This window comes from Thamnophis sirtalis, unplaced genomic scaffold, assembly GCF_051295495.1.
Source record: "Thamnophis sirtalis isolate CommonGarterSnake01/CBP01778 unplaced genomic scaffold, rThaSir2_p1.2 scaffold_7, whole genome shotgun sequence".
Classification (NCBI taxonomy): domain Eukaryota; kingdom Metazoa; phylum Chordata; class Lepidosauria; order Squamata; family Natricidae; genus Thamnophis; species Thamnophis sirtalis.
This window is the reverse complement of record NW_028261387.1, coordinates 14756171-14772447: the sequence shown is the minus strand read 5'-3', so window position 1 is coordinate 14772447 and position 16277 is coordinate 14756171. Positions and strand designations below refer to the sequence as shown.

At 40.0% G+C, this 16277-nt stretch overlaps 1 protein-coding gene across 1 annotated transcript in view; it reads right to left on the bottom strand.

The window, feature by feature from the left end:
- Positions 1-15619, bottom strand: part of COL24A1 (collagen type XXIV alpha 1 chain) — a 155693-nt gene extending 140074 nt beyond the window's left edge. The window contains exon 1 of the mRNA XM_087719353.1: positions 14751-15619. Coding sequence (XP_087575479.1) covers positions 14751-14806 — 56 coding nt within the window. The 5' untranslated portion in view covers positions 14807-15619. The remainder of the gene's footprint in view (positions 1-14750) is intronic.
- Between the last annotated feature and the right edge of the window lie 658 nt (positions 15620-16277).

Here is a 16277-nt window from a genome sequence, read left to right as displayed (position 1 = left end):
GTATTGCAGGACTATCAAACTCAAGGACCAGGGGGCAGATCTGGCCCACAGGGTGCTTAGATCTGGCCCACTGGGCCGCCCTGGAAAAGCGAAGGACCAGCCCACAATGCCTCTGCCAGTGAAAATGGAACTCGGGAGGGCTGCGTTTGGCCCTCTCAAGCTCTGTTTTCGCTGGCAGAGTGCTTGTCTCACCACAGGTGCCTCCAACATGAGTGATGTTGAACTGGCCATGCCCATTCTAGCCACGCCCACCCCAGCCCCAAGGTCAAACACAACCCTGATGTGGCCCTCAATAAAATTGAGTTTGACACCACTGCTGTATTTTATTGCTAAGGATGAATGGCCATGTTTAAAATATGTCACCACATCAGATAACCCTTTGAATCTATTAGATACTATACATTATAGTCAACCTCTTGATTCATTAGATGTTTATCTGTCATTTGATGGGTGATAGTCCAGATTTCCGCAACAGTTCAAAGGTATTTTATATTTTCTTTGTCGCAATGAATTTCATTTTTCCTCCAGAACGTGGCTGTCCCCTCTAGGAAGAATGCTTGCTACACAAGGCATCAGCCTAATACAGCGGAGTACTTCTTATGAGTAGACTGACATCTCCCAGATGTTTCCATGCATTTATCCCTTAAAATCTAATGCTCTAAGATCCTAGTTTTTTGCAGTTAAATGTGCCTAGAAGCAAGGTGCATGGTTACAATTCATGGCTAGGGGGTAAATTTGTACCACTGAAGAAATTACATTTCATTGATATCTTCACTATCAAAATACCTATAACTACTTAATTTTTATTTCCATGTTTATCTGAACATCTCCCACAACAAATGATACGGTAGCAAAGCACTCCGACTTGAAAAAAAGTTTAAACAAGACATAATGGTAGACTATACTTAATCTCAGAATTGACCTCATCACTATAGCTTGAAAGCAGATGTGAAGCGGATTTGCAAACATTGGTTATAAATGAATCTGGTTAGCATTAACTACTGTCATGCTAGAGCAGCTATAATATTCATCTATGATTAAAGTAAGTCTGGAATGCGTAGTAGTTTTTACATTTATCAGTGGATGGGTATTAGGAACACAATCCTTTGCATGCTTACTCAAAATAAATAAATCCTTTTCTGCCAATGGACATTTTTGCAGTCTATCATATTATTAATTTCTTCATATCCAGGAATAAAACTACTACAACAACAAAAAAGACCTATCCTATGTAAATTGCAGAGGAAAATCTAGAGTGTACTTGTTAATACATCAAAATGATGCTGGCCTCAAATAGTCGAAGAGCATCAGCAAGAAATGCATAGATTATAATCTTTTTTCCTTCCTTTAAAAGGAATCCAACAGGACAGAAAATATCCACACTAAACCTAAACTAATCCAACACATGTCCAAATGCTTCATCTGAAGGCTTGCCACAAACAAGAACATAGGAATAGTGAACCTTAATGCCAATTTTCTATAGGCATATTGTGGATTTAGCAGGCATTTGTAGTGTCTCACTAAGATAATAGGGTTGCTTAGTTTTCTGTTCATATACTGTAGGTATATAAATATTATCATTGTGTATTGTGGTAATGACCACAAGCTTTTGTAAACATCTGGCACTTTCACAAATAAACCATGAGTAGATTTATTGTTAAGCACACAAAGATATCCTATATCTTTTGCACTGAGAAGAAAATCTTATGCTGCCTACATATAAACAAACGTAAACATATCCAACTAATATTAACATCAGAGAAGAGGGGAAAATTCAAAGAATACAAGTAAAAATCATATTTTTCGTCTAAGCAAGGGGGATTTTTAGAGAATATGAAAAAAATGAAAGGGAGTATTTAAATGCCAGCAAGAATATATATTATTTTTCGTTCCACAGTCAGCCAGATGTTCAGCCAGGATTTGGCATTTTATCCACTAACAGATTCCCTCCATGGGATAGGCAAATGTGGATTTTTGATGGTATTAGAGGTATTGTCGCAGAAGGCAATATGTTCCAAATAAAGCTGTCTTTTGCAATTGACTGATGATGAATAGTATGCCAATGCCGATGGTGTTCAAGTATTGCTCCAGATGTTTGGGATTGAACTCAAGGCACTTATTACTATTGGTACAACCTTTGCTTTCTTTTGCCATGGCTGTTCTATTTCTATTTGCAGGTCTTTGTATTTTGCTATCTTTTCCAGTTTTTCTATTCTGCTGTCTCCAGTGGTTGCCTCTTTCACTAGCCACTTTCTTTGTCCCCCTTGTCCACAAGTGTTAAGTCCAGGGTGTTATGTGACAGATGCCTGTCTGTTTGAATTTTAAAGTCCCAGAGAAATTTAACTTTTTAATTCTCTATGATTGTCTCTATTTTATCGTCCCACCAGTTCTCCCTTGCACACAAATGATATTTCTTGCAGATCCTCCAATGCACCATTGTTGCTACTTTATCATCCCATTGTTTATAGTCAGTCTGTGCAAACTTCTTGCAGCAGCTATCCAGGTGATTCACTGTTTCTTAAGCTTCACAGAAGCAACACTTGTTGTCTGGTATCATATATTATTATTATTATTTGATGACTTTTAAAAAATATATATATATATTTTTAATACCGTCATAAATGGAGAAATGGAAGATAGTTGGAAGCCACTAAATAAAATATCATGTGGATGGAAGCTCAGATAATCTCAGTTGACTGGCAGGCTGAGATGGCAAAAGACAATATTTTAGATAATATCTCAAGTTGGATAAGGATTTTAAAACGAACACTTTAGTTATCATAGTACAAAATACAAACCCCATAATATTTAATTAGCCAATTTTTCCAGGTTTATATATAATCTGAGCTAAAAGGGCTACATTCATTTTACACATTTCTTTAAAATGATTGCTTAGGTTATACTTCAGCATACCATACAAAGTTTGAATTTATCACTGTTTTCTTATTTAGTTTCCTATAATCCATACAGAAGCATATTTTTCCCTCCATCTTGGGGTTCAAGCCAGATTAAAATGCTCTGGCTATGTTACGAAGAGGTCAGCATAGGTCTGACATAACATCCAAGCACTGTCCTTTTGTTTTAGTATCAGGGAGGATTTTCTCCTCTGGCAAATTCCCAAATGGATATAATTGGGAATTCCCTTATTGTCCACGGTGACATTAAACAACACTGACTTCCTGGAGTGACAGGCCTGAATATTTTCACATGCTATAATCTAGGTTTCAGACTTGTTCTTGAAAACTTCATGTCATGGATCAACTGCCCCACATTTTCTTTAATAGATAAGGACCCTTCCTGCTGTTGATGGACACTAGTCTGAGGACGAATATTTGATCTCCTGGCTCAAAGGTGTATTCTCTGGCATGCAAATTATATCAGACTTCCTTTTCAGAATGAAAGTACTTAATTGTATTGAGTACTCTTTCTTAGGGTGTTCTGTAGATGCCCTACAAAGATGTTTAGTTCCTTGTTCTCCCATCCAGTGGTAACAGATAATTTGCAACAGAATCTCTACCATACACAAAAGTTCAAAAGATGGAAACCCCAAACTACATGATAATACCAAGTTGCAATTGTTGGAGTATTCTTATATACATGTTTTAATCATAACACAATTCTATGGAAGGTGTCCACTAAATCAATAGCTTGCTGATAGCAGATGACTAAAATAAGATGCTCACAATTTCTGACTTACCAGAAAGCAGTTGCTACATCTATCAAGACCTTCATGGCCAACCAAGCCCAGGAAAAAGATTGATTAGAGCCTGACAGATACCTTTAGCTTCAATATAGCTTAGAGCATCAGGCCATCAAGTGGCATATCACACAAGAATCAACATCTACTATTTACCACAAGTTGTCTTGAGTTGAGTATGTCCCAGAATGTCTACTGCCATTCTCTGCATTGGGATTTCCATGATCTATCAAGGATAGATTCCAAGGATCTATCCTTGTAGTCCCCCAGTCACTGGCAATTATTACAAGATAGTAACAGCAATAGCACTTAGACTTATACACCGCTTCACAGTATTTTACAACCCTCTCTAAGAGGTTTACAGAGTCAGCATATTGCCCCCAGCAATCTGGGTCTTCATTTTACCAACCTTGGAAGGATGGAAGGCTGAGTCAACTTTGAAATGGTGAGACTCGAACTACCAAACTGCTAGTAGCCAGCAGTCAGCAGAAGTAGCCTGCAGTACTGTGTTCTAACCACTGTGCCACTTATATATTTGTTCATATTCCTGCCACATCCAATCCAGAAAATGTTGCCTTACTCTTTTTGTGTCCACTTGGGAGTCATATGACAAGTTGAAGATGCATCGGTGAAACTTGCTGAGCACAATTAGTTTTCTATGAGGCTTGCAAATAAATATATATGACACATCAGTTTTGAGCTTGCTGGGGATGAGTTGCCTTCTATCTTTTTATAGATACTGGACAAGCGCAGTTATTTCTCTTGCTCTCTTATGTTTTGCTCCTGACAACTGTCCCCTACAAGAACTCTTTTCCCCAGAGGATATATTTCTGTGGTGTTCTATTGTAAAAGGACCACATGAAAGGCGCATAGATTCTTCCTTTGCTTCTTAAGGTACCTGCCCTTCCACCTCATGGATTTGCTTGGAATTGATGTGTAGATCTTATTCCTTTGTTCCGTGCCCCTAAAAGAACTATGTGTGCTCTCTTTGCTGCCATATACTGTTCTTCCCCTATCGTGTAACCATGTTAATTGTTTTTCAAGTTATCCAAGAAGTGGGACAAGGACTGTCGGCCTCTTTGTACTTTGGAAACTTGTATATTTTCATAGGAACTTCTAAAAATATTTGGACTGGTTGCAAGTGAAGCCTTTCCACTCAAGAAGAGGGACAAGTGGGACGTCGTCCTCTTTGTACTTTGGAAACGTGTATCTTTTCATAGGAACTTCTAAAAATAGTTGAACTGGTTGCAAGTGAAGCCCTTCCACTCTTTAAGTTCCCTCTTTCTAATTGTTAGGCCTGTTCCTTCTTTCTTCCCTCGGTCTCTTTAATTCCAGTTACATTCATTTAAGGTAGTAGGATGCCATTCTTCCCTTCTTCTTTGTTTACTTACAGTTTTTCATTCTATCTAGGCTTAGATTCTTAATATATTAAATCCAATATAATTAAACTGTGTGCCAGCTTCCACAGTCTCAGATACAATATTGTACTCTCAGAATCTGACACTATGAAATGCCTTCATCTGTTTGGACAAAAAAGCATGTTTTCATGCTTTTCAACAGAATACAGGAAAAACCGTGCTCCTTAAATAAATCTAGCTGTCCTACTGAAGAAGTGAATATAATTTGGGGGCATGGAAGTCTCTGTTTTAAAAAAAGAAGATAAGGAGAAAAGGGGGAGGGAGAGAATTGCCCACTTACCTGTCCCAAATTAGATGCCTTTCTCAAAGGAGAAAAAAATTCCGGGCTCCCCTTTAGGATACATGTTGTTGCTCTGTAGGAAAACTGACATCCCAAAAGCTAGATGGCTGTTAAATCTCAAAACTCCTATCTAAGAAAACTTATAGATTTTCACCCCTTGTCCCTGTGTCCCACTTTAGCAATTTGGTTTTTCCACCTACCATCTCCTATTTTCCCTGAGTGTCTCAGCCGGCATCCTTCCTCTAACCTTGTTATATTAGAGAAATAAGGCTCTCACCTCCTATTCTGCCTTTTTGGTGATTAAAAGGTAGAAACTTCAAAGAAGTAATTTCTATAGGGGCACTTCCTATAATGCTGAGGACGAAACAAGTTTCAGCCCTTCCGTGGAAGATAAATCAATTACAGAAGAGATTTAAAAAATCATACATTTTTAAATAAAAGATAAATTGTTATTGAGGCAGGAGGGGGTGCACAGGTAAACCCACCAGTGATTGGCCAGGTTAGGTGGTCTTAATAGAATGGACTTTATAAATTTATATTAGCTTGACATTTCACTCTAGGGCTCTGGCCTTGACTTTTAACTTCTGACTTTCTGACTTCTTGACTTCTAAAACTTCCTCATAAGTCTTACAAATATTACGGAGGAGTAAAGGAGGGGCACAGGAAGCCAGGCGTGGGTGTAAGATAGAACAGAGGTGAAACGGCCGATAGCTTAAGACATTATAGGAACTTCTCTTTTTGTATTTTTCCTATGTACTTCTCTGTTTGTAACATTCCAAAATGAACTTCTCCTTTTCAAAATGTCATGTTTGTCTCGTGTATGGAAACACCTTGAGAATGCACAGTGTGGAACACGGCATAAAAGTAGCATCCTGGGCAGAGCCCAGGCAGTTCAGAGTTTGGTGTGTGAACACGCTGAACTCGATGCATCATTAAAGCTGTTTCTCTCGCACCTTCGTGGTCTCGAGTCCCGGTCTTTCGTAAGTAGATTGCTAAACAAAACCTCAATCTGCTGCTACATTATTATAATGCAAACATAGCCCCGCCCTGTGGAAGAAGAAAGATGTAGAGTTGCTTCAATAAAACAGAACCTTCTAAGTGGATTAAAAAGAAACAAATCTTATGTAAAGTGCAGTGCTCCAAGCAAACCACAAGATGGCTACAGAGCAACTTAATGTAAAGAGCCTAGAGTTGGACTACAAATATTCCACATCACAGGACAGTCGTAACAAGAAATTATTTAATCTGATTTATTTATTTATTTATTTAATCTGTTATTTATAAACACTAAAGCACACAAACTGGAGAGACTCATACAGGATAGCAAGATGAAGATTAACATTAATACAACATTCCTATCTTTTCAGAAATAACTATTGCCTGAGTTATTCCCATTGTCTGTATTATTCCTGAATTTCCTGCTTCCTGGGGATTCCAGCAAGTTAATTTGGAGGCTTCCGAATACTGAAAAAAATCTCGGTCTTTTTCTTGGCCTGTGTCTATAGCTCTTCCTCACTCCACCCCACCCCTCTAGCTCAAAAGAGGCTGCAGTATCATTCGGTATCTATGTGAGGAAGAAACATTTCTCTTTATTTATTCCTCCATTTCTCTGTGTCTGCTGCTGTCTGGCCAGTTGTGAATGGGGCTGAGGTCTGTCATTCACAATAATCCCAGAAGTAAACTGAGAAACCATGTAGTTTTTGCTTGAGTTTGTTTCACATGAGCACACACATCGGAGTAATACATAAATGTCAACAGAAAATCATTTTGGCATCTACATGTCATATGTCTAAGTTGTAAACCACCTATTAATTCAACAAAGACATTTTTTTAGCAGTAGACTTATATACCGCTTCATAGGCCTTTCAGGCCTCTCTAAGCGGTTTACAGAGAGTCAGCATATTGCCCCCAACAATCTGGGTCCTCATTTTACCCACCTCGGAAGGATGGAAGGCTGAGTCAACCCTGAGCCGGTGAGATTTGAACCGCTGACCTGCTGATCTAGCAGTAGCCTGCAGTGCTGCATTTAACCACTGCGCCACCTTGGCTCTTATCATTGTTCCATGATTACTAAACATGTGCATATCTTTTTTTTTTAGATTATTTATCCTTCCTTTATTATTTTTATAAATAATTCAGGGTGTCAAACATATCTAATACTCCTGTTTCCCCCATAACAACCAGAGGTGGGTTCCTATCGGTTCAGACCGGTTCGGCCGAATAGGTGGTAACGCGGCCGGACACGTGACTGTACCAGTTATATCCGGGCGCCATCATCTTTATTTGCTGTTCTGCACATGTGCAGAACAATCTTCATTTTAAAAAAATGTAATTTCCCCCTTCTTTAATGGTGTGCGCATGCCAGTCCCAGAGAGGTCCCAGACATGGGAAGTTTTTGGCAAAAAACTGAGGCGTTCTTGCCTTCCCCCAGCCTCCAGAAGCACTTGGCAGGCTTCACCAGGGCTGGAGGAAGGGAAAAATGCCCCCATTTTTGCAAAAATTGGGGTATTTTTGCCTTCTACCAGCCCTGCTGAAGCCTGCAGAGTGTTCCTGGGGGCCGGGGAAGATGAAAACTTATTTTCCTTACTGGGTAGTTTGTAGGCGCTCCCTTAGCTCCGGCGAGGCTGGAGGCCCCCCCCCCCATCAAGACTTTTCGCCATTGTTTTGGTGGGCATGGCTTGGTAAGGGGGTCATGTGACTGAGTGTGCGTGAGTGATGTCAAGTTGGCCATGGCCACTCAGTCACATGCCCCCATCTAGCCACACCCACTGAACCGGTAGTAAAAAAAAATTGAAACCCACGCCTGATAACAACTATTCTGTGAGATGAATTGGGCTGAAAGAGAGTGACTGGTTCAAAGTCAGCTGACTTTCATGATCAGAACTCACAATCTCCTCTTTCCCTTTTCTTTCGCAAAGACAGCGACAGGTTCAGCCAATTATTAGAAGCATGCTCAAGGTGCAGCACTGAATCATATGACAAGATATTAATAAAGAAGTCTAACATTGCTTATTATACGAATGATGTAGGATTTTGTGGGCTTTTTCGCTTTGTATATATAAAACCGAAAAAGACAAATGGAAGAAACAAACACTGGAGCAAAATGTTTATGGGAATGTAAGTGTACCCTTCCCAATGCAGATCTTCATAAGAGTTTTCAGACAATATTTCTCCCCATGTCAAGACATGTAATGTTTATCACAGGCTAGCGCTTTGGAGTTACAAGGTATTTCAGCAAGGAAAGGTGTGCTAGGAATCGGTACACTGTTTGCAGCAGCTAAAAAGCAACACCTTAAAAGTTACATTTCATTCTGGCACTGATTTTGCGGTTCTGAAAAATGCTTATGGCTTCTTTCCCCTCGTTCTTTTTTACACCCATTTCAAAATATTTTCCTTCATCTGGACTCAATTTACAAGTCCTCAAACTAGCCAGGAAACTATCAAAGACACTATCAAGAGAATGAGGAAACAGTGTGAAAAGATAAATGATAAGTAAATCCACCCACAGCTACTTGATAAGTAAGCAGATGGTCATATCTACTGACTCTAGAATAGTTCTCTTAAGTTCCAAGCACAAAAATTGCATTTTAAAATAATAGTATATTGTACAAAATATACAAGCTTCATCTTGCAAGTGCTATGCGAGATATATGTTTTGTCTTAAAGAAAAATGAAAATCCTAAGTTTCTCAAGATAATAGCAGGAAAAGGTAGACAGGGAATTTCTTAAAAAACCAAATGCTTCACATGGCTGGAAGCTCTCTGGGAGATTTTCTGCAGAAGAAAATTAGCCTTACATTTTACACTGGATTCATGGAAACACTATGTAAACATTTTTTGCCAGGATTGTGGGATAAGAGTAGACAAGTGTTTGAAGTAAATTCTCCAACCTTAATGCTTGTAACATCTGTTGGCTATGTTTACATACTCTCTCACATGACAAGTGAGTAGCAATATATTCAAAGAATAATTGGAACAAACCTTGGGAAGAATTCCTATTTGAAACTGAAAAAAAGCTAGCATTTGTTTTCACACACTGTTTCACTCCCACTCTAATACATAATGTAAAACTTTATAGTTATCCCTTCCAAATTCCAGTTTCTGAATTACAGTTTAAAAGAGCTAGAACAGATAGGGTATAGAAGATAAAAATTATCTAAGTGACCTACAACACCAATCACGAGGTAGTGCTGTGATGCAAATATATTGTGAGGTGAGATAGAGATTGAGATTTGTTTTATTTATATGCCGCCCTATTCCCGGCGGGACTCAGGGCGGCGAACAACCCAAAGGGGGAGAGGGAACACAAAAGTACAAGACAAGCATTTAAAATAGCCAACAGTCACACAAGTCTAGAGGGGAAGGGAGCTCATCCTGTTTACATTGTTTTATGGGTAACAATAAAAATAAAAATGCCCCCAAGTGTTTCTTTCATTAACTCACTAATAGAAAAAGAGGTTAAGACGGAGCACATTACACATGTGCTTTTTATTAGTATATTAGTTCCACTGAAATTAGTGGAAGTAAGCAATTTTATATGCAAGTGCAGGGCCTGATACACATTAGTGTATCATCATAGCAGTGGTGGGTTTCAAAAATTTTTGGAACCTACTCTGTGGGTGTGGCCTCCTTTGTGGGAGTGGCTTGCCAGCCATGTGACCTGGTGGGAGTGGCTTGCCGGCCATGTGTTTTCTCTCTCTCTCTCTCTCTCTCTCTCTCTTTCCTTCCTTTTGTCTCTCTGCCCCTTTTTTCTTTTTTTCTTTCATCTCTCACTCTTTTGTTTTTATTTTTTTATTTATTTATTTCTTCCTTACTTTCTCTTTCTCTCTCTCTCTCTGTCAGTCTGTCTGTCTGTCTCTGTGTGTGTGTGTGTGTGTGTGTGTGTGTGTGTGTGTGTGTGTGTGCGCGCGCGCGTGTGTGTCAGTGGTGGGTTTCAAAAAAATTTGGAACCTCTTCTGTAGGTGTGGCCTGCTTTCCGGGTCCACTGGTGGAACCTCTTCTAACCGGTTCGGTAGATTTGACGAACCGGTTCTACCGAATAGATGCGAACTGGTAGGAACCCACCTCTGCATCATTGTGAGAAGGCATGATTAGAGTATTTATAATCAGAGAAAATAGATGCTAAGCAAATGAAAATCATTTTCCATAAGCAAAATATCCAGTAGTTTTATTTATTTATTTAGGCACCAGTCAACCCAGACAGATCCCAGTGTAAATAAGACAGAATAAAAATACAACATAAAATAGATAAGGCAGAAAGCAAGATGGTGAATCAGCATTCAAATACATACAAACATACAATACCCAAAAAAGGATCCCAAATACCTTAGCACTATATACAAGAGCCGAGGTGGCGCAGTGGTTAGGGTGCAGTACTACGGGCCACTTCAGCTGACTGTTATCTGCAGTTCGGCGGTTCTAATCTCACCAGCTCAAGGTTGACTCAGCCTTCCATCCTTCCGAGGTGGGTGAAATGAGGACCCAGACTGTGGGGGCGATATGCTGACTCTGTAAACCGCTTAGAGATGGCTGAAAGCCCTATGAAGCGGTATATAAGTCTAACTGCTATTGCTATTGCTATATATGCACTATACTTCCTTCAATTCCCTTATCGGTCAATAATGGAATACTTTCTGATCTTCAGACTTGGTTTTTTAATGGTTAAAGGCTAATATGATATGAATATTTTCCCAAAGCAGAATAAAAAGGGTATTACACGCTTTTAGCATATGTTTTGCATAGATTTTGAAATGAATGAATCATACAATTTTTCTCATCAAAGAGGCAGTGTCAGCCAGACTAACTTTCAGGAGTGTATGCATTCAGCCGTAATGCCTAATTTTTCATATAATATATGGTACTTAGGCAATTGCACCGGTGCCTAATTGAAGTATCATTTTCTATGTGATATCCAACTCATAGATGCATATCTTTTTGAGAAGGGAAAAAAGTATCCCTGGTTTAATTTTACCAGTGATAGACCTACTGTATCTTTTGATTAAATTTATCGTTACTTCCACTGAACAAAAACCAACATTTAGAACACGGACAGTCTTACGATTAGGCTGTTGCTTCAAGTGATAGACATCAGAACATATTAGAAAGGTAGAAAACTCTGGGTATGTCATAACTTACAATATATGCCCCTCAGGCAACCATATGATAAAGAATATTGCACTGTTATAAGATGTCCTGTATGAATTAATTGCTAGTCTCCCAGCGGTGGGTTTCGATTTTTTTTCACTACCGGTTCGCGTGCGCATGCGCAGAAGCATCCAGGCGGGTGTGCAGAGCATCCTGCCACTGCTACTACCAGTTTGCCCAATCCGGGCCGAACTGGGAACAACCCACCTCTGTAATCTCCACAGTCTCTATGCACGTAATAGTAGTTATTTCATACCCTTGAGCTAGTTCTGGTATGGGAGATAGTGTCAAAGCAGGTTAGCAGTACTGAAAATGAAGGTTTACAGTTATCATGTTAGGAAAGTTCAGAAACAGCAACCACACATTGAATAAGTATGAAAACCTTCCCAACATATTTGTATTTCATGTTTGTGTAATTTTCCCACACATGATTAGCACAGGTTCTCCACACACACCAAGTCCACTAACTTCCCAGACTAACTTCCTTTTCCTGGACTTCTAAATGCGTAGTTGGAAGATGCATCTTCTCTGGCTAACTTGTTCTACAATTGCCTCTCTTGTGATTTTTAAATATAAGGAGGTTCACCTGACCATATCTACTATACCAATGATTGATACCAGTGATTGTCATGTAGTTATCATCTATGGAGACCAATGAGAATCTGTTTCCCTATCTGAAACGGATGTGATGACATTTCCATATTGATAATGTCAAAATGTCAAAATGCTTGAATTTAACCAAAAAAAAATTCTGATATGGACATTCAATAAAACAACCTTGGAAAGGTTAGGACATAAAAAAATAGGTACCAATGAGATAATTTTGTTTTTTCCCCTGACCTACTGCTTTTTAATACACAGGGTGTCTTTTATCCTGGATCAAAAAAATGTTAGCCGTGTGAATACTCACCTGCAACTAAAATGTCACTGCACAAACAGGTTTAGTACCTCAATAAAAACTAGAACTTAAAAGCACATCTGTATATGACACACATCTGACATATACAGATTAATTCAAACCAGAGAGGTACAAAGGAAAGAAATCAGCCTTACAGCTTACAGCTCTTGACAGAAGAGTCACATTGCTGTTTCGCTTATCCATGGAAAGATTACCTAGCATGCTAAAATATTTACTTATAGAGAGCAAGCCTAAAAGACTGCTGTACTATATTAAAAAAAATTGTCTAGCCAATAGAAACAGTTCATTTCCTAAACAAAAACAAAGGGAAAGCCTAGGATAAATCAAACTGCTTCCCCCCAAAAATCACCTGGAGTTTTATGCTTGAAATCACGCCAACATATCAACCCGCTGCAAGTAATTATAAATGCTTCTTTGCTTCTGTTGGCTTCAGGGAAGAAAAAGGTAATGACTGAAGAACTAGAGGGAAAAAAACTATAGTTATAATTTGGCAACCTCACCACTGAAAACAGCATCTACCTACAAAATGGGAGGGACAATGTGAGTTTAGAGAAAAGTTCCAATTCATTTCCCTCTTGCCTTTCATATCTATAAACAATAATCTTCGGAAACTTTTTCTTTCTTACACAAACAGGGCTGCAAAGTTGGGAAAATAAATGCTATGATACCATGTTCATGCCTGGGGGCTATTTAATATTTACAAATCACCTATGAAAATGTTTATTTTAGACAAGCTGAAAGGAAATTTTGTGCATACCAAAGTCTTGCAAGCAGCATTCCCTAGCATGCAGTTAAATCTACTTAAAAATCAAAAGGTTTCGTCTCTCTAAAAACATGCACAAAGAGAGTCTTCCTGTTGAAGGGAAAAACCCTTACAAAGAATTAGTATTTTCAATAGATCTTAAGGGTGTCCCCAAGAATCTGCAGCTTAAGAGATGCAGCTAAGATAGAGCCCATCTCCTTACCTCAGAAGACCTTTTATTAACTAGAAGGACAATACAAGAACCAAACAGTTTTTGTCTTAATGGAGACTCTTCTACTAGAAATTCAAAAGTAAGAAAACTCACAAAAATAATGTTAAATTTTACTGAGCTTGAATAATTGGTAAGAACAATTGCATGAACATATAAGTGTGCTGACAGTGAAGGACTTCCATCATGACTTGTTATATTAAGTAACATTGAATAAAACACCAAAGTTGTTGTTACTACTACTACTACTACTACTACTACTACTACTACACTACTAATACTAATACTAATACTAATACTAATACTAATACTAATACTAATACTAATACTAATACTAATACTAATACTAATACTAATACTAATACTAATACTAATAACAACTAATACTACCAATAGTAATAGTAATAATAACAACAACAACCACCATCAAAGGTTCTTGAAAACTACAGATATAGTATGTAATCTAAGATACTGTTCTTTTTTAGGGTCTGGATTATAATTTATTAAAATGAATTATCAATCTATCCCATAGTTAATATCCAGATCAAAGCAACATTTTTCAACATCTCACATTGGAAAGCAAAACTGGGAAAAAAATTAAAAGAAATGCAAAAACTTTAATTTTCTTAAACAAATCCAGTAATCTCCAACTCTTCTCCCTCATCCTATCTCTGTAGATAAGCACACCTCCTCATTTACAGCCTGGGACTCTTTCCATCTTATGCAGGATTGGGAAGCCAGCCAGCCAACTTTTCCCTCTTCCTTTTCCGCCACATGATTGTTTGAAACATCAACGAACAGGATAGCCCAGCTTTCCCCAACCAGATGCCCTCCAGATGTGCTCCACTCGCTGGAGATGATGAGCTCTGTAAGCCATCCAGCACATGTAAAGGGCGCTGCCTTGGGAAAAGCTGGGTCAGCTTATTAGAAAATAGATATCAAAAGAGATGATGATGATGTTCATCATCATCATCATCATCATGATCATTATTATGATCATGATGATGATAATCATGAAACAGTCACAGATGTGGAGGGGGGTATTATTTCTACTGCCATCCTTTAGACTCCAAAAAACCTGCTGTGAATACAGTGGTCCTTATTCCCAGGTAACTATGTCCCATGGATAGTGATAGTCTTATTAATCCCCTTGATTTTGAACCCAAAGCGACTCATCCATAGGCAAGTGGCTCGCATAGACTCCAGACACTGACAAGACGGGCGCAGCACAGGGTCTTCAGGCAGCAAGCCGCCCCCTTCGCCGACTGCTTCGGCCCCCTCGCCACCCCGTCCCTCCCTCCGGCGTCCTTTCTTCTACTCACGTTTGTGCCGTGGGAGAGATGCTTCCACTCCTTGTCCTTTGAGCTCCTAAATGCATTTGTCTGCATTTGTCCGAGCAGCGAAGTTCTAACCGAAATCAGAAGCCAACTCTCCCGGACCTCTTAGGGTTCAAGTACTGTCCATGAAAACGACCTCCGGAACCTGGGAGTCGCTTCTTTTTGGCTTTTGCCCAGCGCCCGCTTCCCTTTTAGCGTTTCTTCCACATAGCTTACACTCCACGGGAGAGGGAAGTTCACGCGTGGCTCGGAAAAGAACGTCCTGTGTGTGTGTGTCTGTGTGTGCCTTTGTGGTTTGGAGAAGATTGCCTTTGTTTGTTTATTCGTTTACAAAAGTTGCTGCGCTCGACTTGCTTGCAATTGGACTTGGGGAGATCCGTCAGCGAGGAGACCTTGGCGATGGAAGGCAGGCAGCAAAGGAAGAGCCGTCGGAACTGGGGAAGAGGCAGCACCTCCAGAAGACTAAAGGCTTAGCAAGGGGGCGAGGTGAGGCGGGGGAGGGTGGCGGTGGCGGTGGCGGTGCGGCGAGGAGATTTCAGATTGCTCTTTGCAGCGTCCTGAGTGGCAATAAGCGCAGGGATTCGGCGCTGAAAGGCGAGAGCTTCTGGCTTTGGAGCGGAGCGAGCAGCCAACCCCAAAGCAAAGCAAATCCTCCCCACCGCGGCTCGGGTGTTGAATTTCATCGCTCACTGACTTGCGATTACATCATCAAACCCATCTCGAAAGGAGCTCGCGCTGCCTCCAGTCCCGCGCGCTTCTCTTCCCCGCCGCCGCCGCCGAGCGGAAAAGACAAAGCGCGAGAGAAGGCACGCGGGTGGCGCGGGGCCGGCCGAGGTTTGGCGCGCTCGCCGCGGCCGCTAAGGGGGGGGGGGGGAAGTTGAGGCCGCCGCCGCCGCCGCCGCCGCCGCCGCGTTCGGTTTTGTCCCGCGCGAAGTCCGGTCGCTGTTCGGTGGCCGTGAGGAAAGCGCCATTGCAATCGTTGGAGGCCCTCTCATTGGACCGTGCTTCTCTCTACCTAAAAAAACCCCAAACAAAACACGAAATGGGCGCTATTATTATGAATGCCGCTGCTGCTTGTTTTTTTTTTAAAAAGTCACAACATTTGGTCAGGGTGGCTAAGAACCTTTGAAAATCGCAATTTGAAAAATTTCTTAAAAGTCGTGTAATAATCCTGGCTACCACTGTGGTTTCCCCACTTCCCCAAAGCAAAGTGGTTCCAATAAAACGCATACAATGTTTATTAAAGTTATTAGACTCTGAAGGTTAAACAGAGCTAATGCCCAAGCCTTTTCCAAAATGTTCATCAGACAGGATTATTTTAAATAAATTAATAAAATCTGCTTCACATCACACTTGATTCCTGGTAATTTGGTGGACAGTAATGTCTCCTGTGTTAGCAATAATACAGAAGTGGCTTGCCATTTTCTTTTTCTCAAAAAAAAATTGTTTTTATTTCCCAATTGAGCCTATAGCTCTTAGACCAGTGTTTCTCAACCTTGGCAACTTGAAGAT